The following is a 16479-nucleotide window of genomic DNA, read 5'->3' on the forward strand; positions in this document are numbered from 1 at the left end:
AATTGCACATCTTAATTCCCATATTTGGTTTACCATTGGAAAACCAGTTTTACTGATGCAAGGAAAGTTTTATAGAGATACCGGAAAATCTGAAAATTTAGAAATATTAGGGAAAGATGGAAATCTTATACATATACTTGCCAAAGAAAACATTGAATGGCAAAAATAAGGATAAAGTATAATGTGCAAATCACAGACATGCGGATGGCAAGACAAAAAGGCAATGCATTTCTTCCATCTCATATGATACAACTGACTGACTCAATATTCTTTAAGAAGAAGTTCTCTAATGTTTAGTGACATTATCTTTGATAACTGTTAAGAGGAAATAACACATATGTTCTTATCAGCAGATCCCATTTAAAGACTATATTAGTTTTTCTATAAATCATTGTCAGTTGGTAAGTTTTGATGAGCATTAAAAAATCCACTTTAACTATTTCATCTATACCTGGATTTTCATGTGCTCAAATGTAAAATTTATGAAAATTATGAGTGAAATGGCTTTGTAGGTATAACCTTAAAATGAAATTATAAAATTTCTTAAATTTTGAACACAAATCTCAGTTGAAAGATCTAGTTGCTATTTACATTATTTTAAATTTTATAGCTGTATAATAGAACTCATTTTTTCTTTGGACTAGTTAACTAACACTATTTCAACAAATACAGAGCAGTATGCCCGTCAAAGGGAATAAACAGAGGCATAAGTCAAGAAGATTTTGCCAAATATATAAATAAGAAAAATAAAGGCAATTTACAAAATAAGGTGACAAATTAGTCAGGCCTTCCTATAGGAATTTAGACAATGGAAACATCATTTTTGATCACAAAGTCAGTTTAAATCTAAATTGGCTTCATTCTCAATTTTGAGTTGGATCTTACTTTCATGTTTTACTCTCATATTTGAGTCTCAAATCAGACTTGTGGACACTCTGGCCATCAGATCTTATTCTTTTAAGTAACCATTCTCCTTCCCCACCAACAGTGTCTACTTGGGTGTCCTTGATTCTTAGTGTTTTTATTATGTAGAGATTCCTCAACTTGTCAGATAAACCTCTCCCTTTCCTTTCCATGAATAAAATATTTTTTCTTCTTTGGGGTTCTTAAAGTTTAAGAATTCAGGTACATGTAAAATTAAGTGACTACATAACTCCTGTCATCAAATTCCATCTAAAATCCAATTGATAATAATATGCTTTATTTAATACACCACTAGTAGCAACTTTCAAAGCCTCTGCATCCTGTCCCCAGAACCTACCTTCTCTTTTTCCACTCTTCCCTGTTCAGTGCAGCCCACTCTCAATCCATCAGACATCTTCATATGATAGAACATGCCTACAGACTTCTCCTTTAAGATTCCTGCCATCTGGAACAGCTTTTTCTACTTCATCCACTGTGTTGCTTCAAATCTTGGGGGAATGTGTTCTAAAACTGTTTTTCTCTTTAATCTTTGTAATTGTACTGTTAACTCATGAAGTGATGTTAAAAATAAAACATATAAATAAGTCCATGACATATGTCTTTCTTGTGCAAAATAAGACTTATATTAAAAAAAAAATCATCTAAGCAACTAGGATTTAATTTGGAGAGAGAAATGTTGAGTGGTGATTTACTAAAAACGTTTAAATAAGTAAAGGATTATTTGATTCTTGGTAACGAGCTAACTTTTATTACAGATTAAAAGGAATTGTGCTCTAATTTAAGTAAAAAGATTTCTAAGTGAGATATAAGAGAGAAAATACAAATTGTCAGATAATGGCTTACTAAAGTTGGTTATCTCTATTCTTACTATAACAGCCAAATTGTATATTTTCTCATGTTTCAAATTTGATATATATTCAAGCTTTGTGAAGGGAGAAGAATGTATGTGTTGAGATATGGACAGAAACATATAATATTGGGGAGAATTCTAGAAGGGGGTGTGTGGTGTGTTAAACAAGATTCTTTTGACAGTTGTATTTTGTTGTCAGTACAGATGAGTATTAAAAAAATAAGGTATTTTTTGAAGAATAGAGTTTTCTACTTTTCCATTTCTGTTCTTCATAGCTATAAAAAGCATAATACCAAAATAAAAATATTTAATATATAATTTTGTTTTTGCAGAGATTTTTTTGATATGTATTATTATCTCATACTAGTAGAGACAAACCAAATTTCATAAATGTGGTAGAATCTTATTATAAATACTAACCCATCTTATTCCAAGAAGAACTTAATGGCAGTATTTGATTATTTCATTAGAATAATAGCTTATCACAATCCAGATAAACTTTTTGTTAAATGTTTATCTTGTATTATGTGACATCAAGTGAAAAGTGATGAATTTCACAGAAACTTTCATATTTCAAGAAAAGTTTGTAGTTCTCTTAAAGCGACTGTATTATATTAAAAACATTAGTTGCTGGCTTTCCAAGCTTTTAATATTTTTGTTTAGATTTCTTATATAAAAGAGAAGAAAAACTTTTTAAATTGGCATTTTATTTCTGAAATCCATGAAAAAGTTAAAATAAACAAATAGAAAGGGATATACATATAGATGGAATCTGAATTATTCTTATATGTAAGAGTTAAGTAAGAAAAAAAATTTTAAGTGGCATTGTCTTAGGAACTAAAATATAGGATTTCAAGGTAAGATTTTCTATTTGCTACGTACAGATTTTTGTGTACATATGCATGATAAATGATTTAATAAACCCTATAGTTAACTGATAATGCTAGAGTCCAGAAATGTGTTATATTTAAAGAAATTAAAATTTTATAAGGAGTAGTCTTAATATTTAAGACTTAGTAGAATTCAATTTAACATCATTGATAAAAACAAATAGTTTATTTGGCTAAAGGGAAGTTTTAATTTTTAGCGGTTTATATATATTTTCTTAAAACAGAGAGAGTTATAAATTAGTTTAAAGGCAGGGTGACAACCATCTTTAAATTTGGTCTTTAAAAAAGAAACTATAAACACTGTAAAAAGTTAGTCAGTGTGACAGGAACATCACATTCAGAAGACTGAGAAGGGAAATTTTCTTTAAAAAATTTTAGGAGCTAAGTGTAGTAGGATACTTAGAAAAAGCCTCCATAACTTCTAAATAAAAAATATACATGAGATAATCATACAAATTTTCTGTGTTTACATAACACTTATAAAATATATGTGGAAAACTTTACCCAGAGTAAAGTTTTATATTCTATGACATAACTTGTTTTATTTTCCTTTCTTTGCAAGGATAAAACATCTATTAGTAAGAATCAGACTAATACAAACATTTCAAAATCACATGATTCTAACTATAACTTTTAGTTCCTATAATATTTATTTGTAGATCATTATAGAAAATATTACACTTGAAGAATGTAATGCTTTTAAAAAGATAAAATAGAAAACATCAGTCATAGACATAAATAGAATTGCAAAAAGGCACATTAAATGTCTATCTTTCAAACCTAACCATCTATAAGCAAGCTACTTACTTTATCTATAGTAGCTAGTATGGAATTACTGTCTTTAAAAATGCAAATACTTTCTATATTTGAAGGATAGCCATTTCAATAAATAAGTTACTCTGATAATTAAGCTGCAATGGGACAAGTCATGGTAACTTCTTTTTATTTACTTCAGATTGTTAAAAAGGCAATTTTTGCATCCTATTATTCCAAGAAGGTTTAGGCTTTTTTTCTTCTTCATCACATGTATGATGATTTTTGGATGTTTTACTACAGGGCATCACACCGGTGCAGTCTTGCAGTGCAGCCCAAGGCAGTTGCAGCAAGTATTTCCCACTAGGAATGTTAAGGAGCTAGGCGGGTACAAGGCTTGAGGAAACAATCTAGAAAACCACAATACAGCTTGTTGGTCCTTTCCCCACAAATAACCTTTTAAGACCAGATCCACAAAATACAGTTTATTATCTAAAAATTTTAAGGAGAATCTTTTGTTTCATGTTAACAAAAGAACGACTATCCTAATTCCCTTTAAAATGCAATCTTTTAAAAATATTCAACTCTCAAGTCTTTTTGAAAAGTGCTTAAATCATCTGGAGATAAATATCACTTGGTGTCCTTGTTTTCTAACAAATGGTTTTTCCCATTGTTTCCATTAATTTCACCCGTATTCGTTTTTTAAAAAACAAGGCCCTTTTCCTCATCACAAACCGCAGATGTATGATTTAGCATATAAAACCAGTAATTACATACTAATTTACAAAAGATTAATTTTTTTCTCTTTTCGTCAGTTTGCAAGAAGTCTTCCGTGATTAACTGTAAATAGGAATGGTTTACACCTCAAATTAGAAGCCATTAATTAGCATGACGAAGTCAACTGCAAGATACACAGATAATTTAAATGATTTAATCACTAATCACCTTGGCTAAAGTATAGTATACTGTTTCAATATCCTTCGGTAGGTTATTGATCTGTCACTAAATTACCTCCAGATCAGAGATAAATATTAGCATTCTTCTCCTTTCTTTCATGTTTACATTATTTTTTCTTGTAAACACTTTAAAAAAGCTTTGAGGTTCTTTAATCCCAAATCGCTAATTTGCCGTCACTAGCCTTTTTGTTATCAGAAAAAAGAGTATCTGAAGTACAGATCAGGAGTTCGCTTTGACCATATAATTAAAAAAAAAAACATTTTTAAAATGTACGCTAAGGCAATGGCAGTAATAAAAGATATATGCAGAGGTGGCTTCAGCAAATAACGGGCTTGCAAACCCAAGTGCTTAACAAAAAGCGCCCGAACCTCTATTGCAATATACAGCACTCCAATAAATTACACAACACTTTGCATAGGCTGCAGAAATAACGCAGGACAAGACTTACACAGATGCCAATCCGCAGCATTTATACACATGCACATGGTAAGAGACAGAAACCAAACACTATCATTCAACTCGGGCAGGGCAGCACGATCCCGAGTTTGCCCAGCATGAGAGTGCTCTCTGCGTGTGTGTGTGTGTGTGTGTGTGTGCGCGCGTGAGAGTGAGACCCATCCTCGGGGCATTTCCCCTCTTTGGGCAGTTTTGCTTCATTTGTTTCCTATTTCTGCTACATAGAAACTAACTTCCATCTCAGCCCCAGCCAGCGCCACTGAATAGAGCCTGTGCTGCGGCTCCGTGTGCGTCAGATCCCTCCGCGGAGCAGTCCTCGGCCCCCTCCCTCCCGCGATCGGCCTCCACAGAGAAAGCGCCTTCCAGCCAACCCGCGGCTCTGGCTCCGACATCTTCTCCGACTGGAAATAAATAAATAAGCTGCACCTTAGGCCGGGGAGGAGGAGGCTGGGGTCTTGCCGCGCCGTATGCGGGGGTGCTGCGATCGCAGGGCCCGAGGCACTCCTATTTTTGCGCCGGGGGGCGGGGGCGCGGGCCGAGGACGGGGCCGAGCCCGGGGCCGCGAAGGCGGCGGACTCCTTTCTGCGGCGGAGGGATCCGCGGCGGAGGCGGCGGCGGCCGTAGCCGCTGCCTGAGAGTTGTTGTTTCCTCCTCCTCCTCCGCCTCCGCCGCCGTTGCTTGAATGGTGGAGCCGAGGCTCGGCTCGTGAACACACAGTGACAGCTATAGGGCAGGCGGCGGCACCATCCCCGCTTCCCCTCCACGGCGGGGTGTCCCGCCGGCGGCCCTGAAGTGACCCATAAACATGTCTTGTGAGAGGAAAGGCCTCTCGGAGCTGCGATCGGGTAAGTCGGGGGGCTGCCGGGGCCGCTGGCACCGGGCGATTCCGCCCGCGGTCCCCCGCCCCCCCGCCGCCCGGCCGCTCAGCCTGTGTGTCTCCCTGTCCCTCTCTCCCGCGCAGAGCTCTACTTCCTCATCGCCCGGTTCCTGGAAGATGGACCCTGTCAGCAGGCGGCTCAGGTACGGCGGCGCGCGGCGCGGGCCGGGCCGGCGCTCGCCGCTCGCGGGCGTGGGGGAGGGCGGCGGCGGCGGCGGCGGGGCCGCGGCCCGGGGCGCGGGGCTCAGCTCTCCCCGCTTTGTTGTTGCAGGTGCTGATCCGCGAGGTGGCGGAGAAGGAGGTAAGGGCGGCGGCGGCCCGCCGCGTCCTGCCGCTGCGCGGCCGCCTCTGGGCCGCGGCGCTGCCGCTGCCGCCGCCGCCGGGGCGTGGGGCGCGGGGCTCGGGGTCCCCGCTGGGGCGCGGGGCGGGCGGGGGAAGGGAGCGGGCGGGCCGGGGCCGGGGGCCGGGCTCACGGGGCGTCCTCTCCCCGCAGCTGCTGCCCCGGCGCACCGACTGGACCGGGAAGGAGCATCCCAGGACCTACCAGAATCTGGTGAGACATTCACGTCGCGGAGCAAAGAAACTTTTCCCCGAGTCGAATAAAAATTGAATTTCCCGCAATTTTTTACAGAGACAAAAACTTGGCCCCAGAACGTGAAAGCTCCAAAGGCCACGGGAAGGGTTGGGAGGCCGGCGCGGGGCCTGCGGGGGACAGTGGCCGGGGGGACCCGCACCCCGGGGCCGCATGGGCTGCCGACAATTTATTTGTGATATTTTGTTAATGTGCTAGAAATAAAGATACGTCATGAGTGTTGTGCAGTGCAAGGCCGGAGGAGGAGGGGCCGGCGCGCGCGTCCGTGCGGGCGCGGGGGCGCGCGCGAGGCAGCAGCAGCGGCGGCGGCGGCGGCAGCGGGAGCGGCGCGAGGAGGGAGGGCGCGCTCTCTCGCTCTGCACGCGCGGTCGGCTCGGCTTTCTCCTACCCCACACAATAGCTGGTGACTAACTGCTCCGAAGTGGCATTAGCATTTCACAAGCAGGCTATTCAGCCGCAGCGGAACCGTGGCAAGACGTTATACATTTTTTCTTTTCCTGTTTCTTTTGCTTTCCTTAAATTCAGAGCTAGGTTTTTTGTTGGAGGGGATCAGATGTGTGATGTTAGTTGGCCAGCAGCACATCTTGAATTTACCAAAACACATTCGCAGAAGTGTAAAGCCTGTAATATCCTAAAGCCAGAAGTTTAAGAGGTTTTTTCTAATTTTGCTAATTCTCGTGTTATGCCTTTTGCTAAAATTAAGAACTATGATTGGCGGCCACTGAAGAATTTTTATTTTTATCCATGTATTTACCTGAGATGGAACTTGGCACGTAAAAGTTTTTGAGTTTATCTTGAGATATATTTTGTTAAATAGTTTGACAAATACCTGCTACTTAATTTTATGGGTTTTCAGGGTGAATATTTTAGTAATTTGTAGCAATTGACTTCCAAAAGTGGATCTATCACTTTAGTATTGTGAATGGTAAAGTAAGATATTTGTATTCGGGAGTTATGTTTTCCACATTCTAAACTGATCTTGGTCGTTCGTATGCATATATGTGTGTGTGGGGCAGAAGGTAGTCACACTGGGTCAAATCAAGGCGTTGAAATTTATTCAGTGCATTGATTTTTTTTTTGAGACATTTGTAACTGATGTAGGATAGTTAATAATGACTAATGTTACTTCATGACGGCTTCTGAAACAATTAGGGAGTTTCAGAGCTGGCTTAGAATTGAATGTCTTGTGTGAGGTGACGGCATAACATGATTTTGCTGGCTTTTCATTTGGATATAGAACATCTAAGTTTTGCGTCTAAATTATATAATATAGGTTGTTGATAAGTGCTGTTGAATTTAATGGATATAGTAAATTTAATGGAAACATAACAGTATTCATTTCCATACTTAGTTTTCAAGTAGTGATTAGGCTAGTTTCATTCAATACTTCGCTAAAATGAAGAGTTTGAAGCCAACTCCAAAATTCAGTAACTGCAATATTAAAATTTTTAAGTTGTAAGTATCGGTCAACATCTTAAATGGATTTCCATGTCTTTGTTAGACAAAAATATTATGAAGATTATAATTTCCATTTTTAAGAATTGGGCAGATTTTACAAAACTCATCTTTGTGTCTTGTAAAAACCCGCAAACCACAAGTCACTGAAAATTGCTGTGTTTTCTTAACGTGAAAACACTGGGTAATGTTATATTTTTAAATTAAATTGGCTAATGGTTTCTGGCTAAATTATGAGATTGTCTAATTCGTATAGGAATATCATTTTGTCTTTGCCAGTAACACCAGAGGTACTAATGTTGATTTTTGTTTTTTGAGAGGGTTTCTCATTTCTCAAAGTAATAAGTAAAATTTTATTCCTAATTTTTTTATAAGACTGAAAACAGTCTTATAAACACTTCTTTGGCGTGTTATTATCAAAACCCACCAGTTTCACATGGAAGTGGTTCTTCTTCCATAGAGTGTTTTTAACCTTTTTACCAGAACAGTCATGTTGACATATTCAGGAGACAGTTAAGAGTTCTTATTAGAATTCACAGTTCTCTGGCTCATTTTCTCTTTATTCATTCAGCATATTACTTTCATATCAAACTATATCTAGGTGTATGATAAACATCTAGGTAAATTATTTGACTTTATTGAGATTTAGTTAGCTCTAAAAATATTTGGAACACCAGGTATCTGGGCACATTTTTGTTTTTAATAGTAGGCTTTTGAAACTTATGTGTAGGTGAACACATGCAAAATCTCTTGCACAGTATCCTCTCTGTTTTATTATTACTTAAAAATGTTTAACTTTGTTGCCTGTCAAATTGCTTTTATTTAACATTGGTTTGAAGATTATTTTAGTGAGTGAAATCAAAATAACTATTGTTTGGTTTCAGTAGTGTTTATTGGAATTTGTTGCTATGTAAGTGATAAGTTGAGTAATTTAAATGGAAGAATTCATACGTCAGATTAAAATTTCTAGAACACTTCAAATTACAGCTATTTGGGGTAGGATATAATATTCGTACTTATGAGCTTAAAAATAGATATATTAACATCTTCAGTCAGCCTACAGATAAAATTACAGTGATTGAGTTTTGACCAAGAAGAAAGTGGAGTTTTATGAGTAGTTTTGAAAAGTTTACAGATTTTTTAAAAAATTGACACATTTCAGTGTGATTGATAAAGGCATTGTAAAACATTGTGATTATTACCATCTAGTTTAAAATTCAAAAACCGTTTTTAACAATGAATGGAATTTAATAGAAAGTATTTTTTACTCTATATGTTTTATCAGATTTTATATTTTTTTAAAATATGAGGTTAATTTTAAAGCAAAAAGGCATTTTTAAAGCTTTTATCAGAATTCTTATTTTTTAAATGGAGCCAGGCATGGGAACAAACTGTAGAATAAGAAAACTAACATTTGTACAATTGTTTATTTCTTAATTTGCATAGTGATATTGGTCGGTTTGTTAACTTGATTTATAGTTGTCACCTTAATTAGTGGAGATTGCATATTTGTGAGATCTCGAGGCAGAATTTTTAAGATTTTTTACCAGATCTGGGACTCTGATTACATTTCTTACTTGTGGGACATTTATTTTTTCAAAACTGGGTTCATGTTTTGCTAAGCTGTTAAAATGATATAATTCTTTTATTTTTGTAGTGGTTATTTACTTTTCTTAAAATGATTCCACTTCATTGGAAATCTTTATTCAGGTGAAAAGATTGGGAGCCAGGACACGAGGGTTATATCTTAGCCCTGCCAACAATTAACCTGCAGGTTACTTCAGGCAAGTCATGGAATTTCTGTTGGCCCCAGTTATTTGTGAAATAAGTGAATTAAAATATTTCTAATCTGAAAATTTGATTTTAAACTAGAAATAGCAATACCGTGTCTCTAAGAGCACAACTCTTTCATTTCAGAGTTTGATTATCCAAAACACAGAAAAGTAAATATAGAAAAATTATGCAGATTGGAAAATGTGTATAAATGCTTTTGAGTGTGCCATTCTTGGGTTGTAGTATGGTTTCTCCTTGGAAAGATGAAGATTTTTGAAACACTAACCACATTGTAGACTACCTTTTTATAATATAACTAAATATTAGTTTTCAGAAATTTTTGGTGGTCTTAAATTCAGAGATGAATAGGAACTGAATAGAATTTACTTATGTATGTTAAGCACACATTTAGAGTATGCTGATTAATGTTAAAGTTAAGGTATAAAACTAATGTTAAAGTTAAGGTATAAAACTTACAAATTTTAGGAGAAAAGTGTATAACATATTAGATGTTTTTGAATCAGGGATTCTCATTCTATATTAAAGATAATATATTACTTTCCAGAATTTAACCAGTATAATTTGGGGGTCGGGAGGGTAGCATATAATGAAGTAAATGTGTGTTACCATTTCCTTTTTAAATAGAGTATAAATGAAATACTAAGCTTTCCTTGGTAGCCTCTAAAGCAGGGCTTTAATATTTCATAATCATTATAGTAAATAAAATGTTAGGTGTGAAGGGGAATAGTACATGCTGCAGGGCTGAAGTGGGCAAAATTTCATCATTTCTTACATATGCAGCTATTCTATTGGTACTTATTTCATTATTTTTAAAAGAGACATTACAGACATTTTAAAATGAAATAAATACCTGTTAAATTCTTAATATCCTTGAATAATTGTGAAGTATTATGTGAAGAAGTTGGATTATCCCCTCCTCAACTATACAGTAGTGTTTATATGATTGTTATGAGGCAGAATAGTACTGCAGAAGTCTGTTTCCCAGTCTGAAATGTTTTGTCAATCTGGGTTAATGATTTATGTGTTTTAAACAGTTTAATAAAGACTTAAATTAATTCTGAAGTGAGCATTAGGTTAAATAAATACTATGAATGTCAGTTTTTTTAATCCACTCAATTTCTTTATCAGGTAACCACAAGATTTTGTTTCTTTTATCTAAAAATTCCTCTCACTGTGACCATTCTTTTCCCCAAATTTTGTGGTTATCTATCATGTCACTGCAGAATTGTAGCAAATAAAATTGTATCCTACACAACTTATTCTGGACAAGTCATACCAAATAAATAAATTTTATTCTTACTGGTAGTTTCTTCATGTAAGTTTTAGAATTCATAGAAATATATCTGTAAGCAAAGTGGCCGTTTTAATAAGCATACCCATTTAGAATAACTTTCTATTTTAATGTACTTTGTTTCAAGAAAGTCATTAAAATGAGTATTAGAAAAAAATTAACAGCAAATTTTTTAGGTTATATAAGTCGCTTTTGTAATTACATCTAAAAGTGATAAAGGCTATTATATAATAAGAACCAAATTAAAAATTTTAGAAATAAATTTAAAATGTAAAGATCATCAGTTTCTATTTTTTTGTTTGAGATTTATGTTGGTGAAATAACATTAGTGAAAATTGATAAATTATTTTGGGTTTATTAAATATGTTAGCATACGGACTGTAGAGGCATTTAAGTATTTTATAACAGATTGGGGGAAATGATAGTACTTTTTTCCTTTATGGAATTTGAGAATTTAGGGTACTGAAAAATCAAAAATCATGATATTGAATAGTGAAATATTTAAGTGTGAGAACTTTTGGCTACTACAGAGGAGGCAGTCATCAGGTTTGAAGCATGTCTACCTTTTGTTATTTGCCTTAGATACGAGCAGCCTTATTTGAGCTCAAAAATCACAGATAAGGAAAAAGATAGTTGGATGAGAAGTTTTGATACTAAGAAAAATTAGGTAGCAACATAGTATGATGCAGCATCTGCTTAAGTTAAAACTAAATTGTAAGAGGAATGAGATTTGTAATATTCGTGTAACATGTTGAATGATGGCAGCCTTCTGCAAATGAAGCACATGATGAATCCATGATTTCTGGAATCCACGTGGCCTGTGGTCATGGTGGCAGGACCCATTTGGTCTCTATCGTGGATAGATAACAAGTACATAACCTGTCTTCACAGAGGTTATAGTATAAATGCAAGAAATATTTGTCTTGTGTCATTTGGTTCTGGTTTAGTTTTGGGGTGTGGAAACACTAAATTCTAGGAATCTTGGAGAAATATGCATTTTCTGAAACAACTTTACCGCCATTGTATGTGTGGTGGTAGTTATTTTGAGTACACTGTTCGAAACTGAAACATTACTAAAAATGAAATTGGTCATTTTCTTAAGATTATGTTGGCATCTTAAGCATAAACAGTTTAACAATTTTCCATCTTTAATAGACTTTTTCAATAGAATTAGATTTGAATTTTAAAGTATACTTTGTAAATAAATAATACTTTAAAGATTTCTTATTACCCAGATTTTACTTAGCATATTTGACTTGATTTAAAAACAGCTTCAAAATATATTATTTTAAAAAGTTAAATTTTGTGTTTTAAATTAATTTTTATAGAGCATCTTTATGTGGTTTGTAAAAACCTTAATTCTGGATAGAGTTTGTTTTTTTTTTTTCTTAAGCAGAATATAGTCAGATTGTGATGAATAAAATTTGGAAGAGCAGTAATATATTTTACGTCACATACTTGTATTGATAATTACATTGATCTAACCGAATTATCTAAATAAATTTTTAGGTGGTTGATTAAATTGTGAATATGAGAGTCTTTCAGGCATGTTTATTCACAATTAAATAGACCACCAAGATTAATTTTGACAATAAGATTCTATATTAATGTTATTATACTCTGATTACAAAGAAATCATATGCATTTAAGAGTCCTTGTAAGAGTAGTTACCCAGCTTAGAGGATCTGATTTGCAAAGTGGTTATATGGGTTCTGGTAATTTTATAATCTTAAAATTTGTGTGATGGGATGGGGGCGGGGACAGACAGGAACTAAAGTTTTGAGAAGGACACTAAGGTAATAAAAGTAACAGTAGATGTGGAATCAGGAGATCTGGGTTTGATAATTGCTGCTCCTACTTTCTAAATGTATGACCTTTGACAAACTAACCTTTGGACTTCAGTTTTCTTTACCTGTGAAATGGGGAGAATACGTAACCTTAAATAAAATTGGGGAATAGTTGACATAGAATATTCTATATATGTGTCTATGCGGAGAAGCTGTTACAGTAAAAGTGTTCAGAGAAAGTGTAAACTTGTTTTAAACATTGTAGATACAATTTAACCTATACTTTAATAATGGTAAGAGATTTATAATTATAACTAGAAGTTTCGAGAAGGCCAGGGTAGGGTTTTAATAATAGGCCTATGGAGTGATTAAATAGCAAAGGGTTTTTGAAATTTTGGTTTTTGTTTATATCCTGGAATAGTCATAAAAATAGAGAACCATATTCCATTAAGCTGACCTTTTAGAACTCAACTATAGCAGAGAGCAGAAGCAGCTAGCCTTTCGGATAGAAAATAATGTGAAAATAGGTATGAGACAGTCTGAAAAACTGAGTTTTTTAGAACCAGTTCGGTTTTCAAAACAGGGATGAAGTGAAGAGCCTAGTCAAATCAGATCATACTAGTGCTAATCAGTAAGTGGATCTTATTTTCATAGGGACCTCTTAATTTGCTAAGGAAGGACTGGCATTTAGGTCTCACAGGTAATAGTAATTAATATATTGATCTGATCTCACCTGGAAAAGGTACTTAAAAAGATATCCAATGTTTCCCCCCATTTTTAGGTCTAGAAAGATTTTTTTCAACGTGGAAGGTCAACATGTATGTAATGTTGAGTGTAATTAAAAGTAACAGCCAGTTCTTATGTTAGGTACTGTGACTACTTCTCAAGGTGGTGACTCATGCAGTCTCAGTCTTACAGATGAGGACATTGAGACTGAGTAATTGTTTTCCACACTCAATTTGGAAGTTTAAAACTAGGATGTTTTACTTTAGAGCGAGCTCTTAAACTACTGACCTTTTCTTTAAAAAATGATAGAGAAGTTCTTAATGACAGTATGTCTAGTGGAATGCAGTGGCTTCTAGGTTTTTTATATTCTCTCTACTGATAACACTTATCTTCTAACAGTACCTTACAGTAATAATGACAAATTTTTCTTGGCTAGAAAGGATGGCTGTTTATATGAAGTAGCATACTAAGCAGAAGCAGGTTGATTTAGCTGAAGATGCAGGAAAATAAACCACTCATAGAGCTCAGTTTCTTTTCTTGTTCCATCCTTGCTACAATTCACATTTTCAGAAAATGATCCTATTTAAATTGCAATTGATAATTCTAAAATTATTTTATATATGCGATCTGAGAAAGGAATGAAACAGATTTATGATTTGGGCCAAGATGGACAAGACATGAACACAGTTGCCTCTGTTCCACAGAATTGTATTACCCCTACTGGAAAAGTTGCTAGAACCAAGGATTGTTATTTAGATCTGAGTAGGTAAACTATGGCTGCTTGGATAAATCGTGCAGGATACCTGTTTTTGCAAGGCTCCTGTTAATACTTTTTTTATAAGTTTTTAAAAATATATATGCAACAAATAGTAGCCCCCAAAGCCTACAATGTTTACCATCTGACCCTTTATAGATTGTTTTCTGATCTCTGCTCTAGATAATGTAACTTAATTACAAAAAGGATACCTTTGTTTAATTCAGGTTTTAACGTTTATTTATGGACAGTTAATCAAAGATCATTGTTACTGTTATTAAGCGATTCTCAATTGGGATTGGAGATTCATGGCTGGAGATATGAGAAGTTTGAAAAAGCTCTGACTAGTCCACAGGTCTAGGAGTTGAAACTCCGTGAGGTGGCATTAGGGTTTGCATCCATAAAGCGAGCTCTTGCATCTTAGTGGGAGAGGAGCTGGAATGTTTATCAAAAGGGGCATGGATTTTAAAAAGTAGAACACTACTGATAAATGTGTATTTTTAAAAATTCTTATTTTTCAAATATTATGGTTATTAACTCTTTGGTGTCATCTGTTTATACTTTGATTCTAACTTTAAGAGTTTAACATTTTAATCTTAGAAATATTGACAAAAATATTGTCAGTGTTTTCTTTAGCTATTTCTTTAGCTATTTTGGGAGAGAGTATTTAGTGTTGTTGCTAGATCATTGTAATTATATCTTATTTCCTTAGATTTTTCAGTGTTCCCCTTTACTTATAGGAATTTATGCTTTTGTGTTAGTTTGCTTAGTTGTGAGGGTGATCTTTAGAATGTTCTTTTTCTGGGTCAGTTTAATGTCCGTTGGAAACTATTCAAAATGTCCTTTTTATAGCTTGCTTGCATATTGATATATACATATATTTGTGGCAATAGGTGCTTTGCGGGGGTGCAGTATAAATGTGGGCTGTAGAATTACATTGCTTTGGTTTGTTTGACTCTATCATCCACTAAACATGCTTGATGTTTGTTGCAAGGTTGGTTTCTCTTTTTGTACCAGAATTTATTTATGAATGGAAGTAATAATAGTACTCACCTCTTAGGGTTGTTAAAATAATTAACTAAGCTTTTACATGTAAAACTTACCACACTTACTACAAGGGCTAGCATTTAGTGCACAGCCAATGTGCGTTAGCTATGTTAGTGTTATTCATATTTATCACACTATGTGTGTTGAATATCTAAAGAGCTTGAAAGCAGCTCTGGTCATGGAAAGTAATGGGTATATTGGAACTGAGGATGTTAATTTTTGTTTTGTTTTTCTAAAATAATAATAAACAATTACTGAGAATCAATATAGACATTTTGGGTAGGAATTGTATTACAATATCATTTTAAGTTTTCCTTTTAGTTTCATTTTTCTTTTAATTATTAGTATAAATAAAATAAAAGTTCATTCAAACTTAAAAGCTTAATTTTAAAGATAGGCATTCTTACTAACTTGAAAATTAAAAGCTATGTATAGCAATAAATGAGCTATTTTAAGTTTTTAAATTTGTTTTTACATTTTAAACATTGACCATAGTGATGTGGATTAATATTCATGGAGAATAATGTTTAGGAAAAGGCAGTAGCAAAAGATAATTTGTATTAATTTAAAAAAAATAAGTTGTGTGTGACACTGTTGGAACCAAAAGAAGATGTGGTCCCTCTTCTTTTGTAGTTTATGGTGAAGTTGAGAAGAAAAGTATTAAATCATTACACTTTTAATTGTATAGTCATAAACTGATAACATGAGTTAAGGAAAAGCCATTGAGGCTGTGCAACCAAGATAACACTTAGACTGAATTGGGTAAAGGAAAACAAAGGAACTTAAATTGCAGGGAAGATCTGAAGCACATAGAAGTGTTGTTTGGTTAAGGGGATGTGGGGAAATGCAGAGTGTACCTACCACATGGGAAAAGTGTGAAGAAGAGAGTGCAGGTAAAGAACCTGAAAGAAGGCAGGCGTGTCTGTGGAAAATGGGGGCTGAAGGGTGTAAGGCTGAGAATGTGTCAGATGAAGCAGAGAAATAGGAATGGACCAGAAATGAATTTCAGGTCTTGCAGACCATGTTAAGGATTTAGATCTCTAAAGAGCAAGGAAAGTCTCTGTTGTTTTAAGTAGGGGTGACTTGACCACATGTATGCTTTGGAAAAGAGCATTCTAATGCAAATAGGGAATAGATTTGAATGAGGTAGAAGGCATGAGTGGATGTGAGAAAGATGGAACTTTATTGCAAAGATGATTCAAAGTTGGGTAGTTAGTGTGGAAATGGAGAGAGGCAGACATATTTAAGGATAGGAAGGAAAAGTCAGTTGGACTTGAGACTGCTTGGATATTGTGAATGAGGTGAGAGTGAGGAATGGGCATTGTA

General features: G+C 35.3%; 1 protein-coding gene across 1 annotated transcript in view; it reads left to right on the forward strand.

Annotated features, from left to right (window-relative positions):
* Positions 1-5520: 5520 nt before the first annotated feature.
* The window catches only part of PHIP (PHIP subunit of CUL4-Ring ligase complex), a 111052-nt gene continuing 100093 nt past the window's right edge, over positions 5521-16479 (forward strand). Inside the window, exons 1-4 of the mRNA XM_039853155.1 lie at positions 5521-5675; positions 5792-5850; positions 5979-6008; positions 6201-6260. Coding sequence (XP_039709089.1) covers positions 5636-5675; positions 5792-5850; positions 5979-6008; positions 6201-6260 — 189 coding nt within the window. The 5' untranslated portion in view covers positions 5521-5635. The remainder of the gene's footprint in view (positions 5676-5791; positions 5851-5978; positions 6009-6200; positions 6261-16479) is intronic.

This window comes from Pteropus medius, unplaced genomic scaffold (assembly GCF_902729225.1).
Source record: "Pteropus medius unplaced genomic scaffold, Ma_sr-lr_union100, whole genome shotgun sequence".
Classification (NCBI taxonomy): domain Eukaryota; kingdom Metazoa; phylum Chordata; class Mammalia; order Chiroptera; family Pteropodidae; genus Pteropus; species Pteropus medius.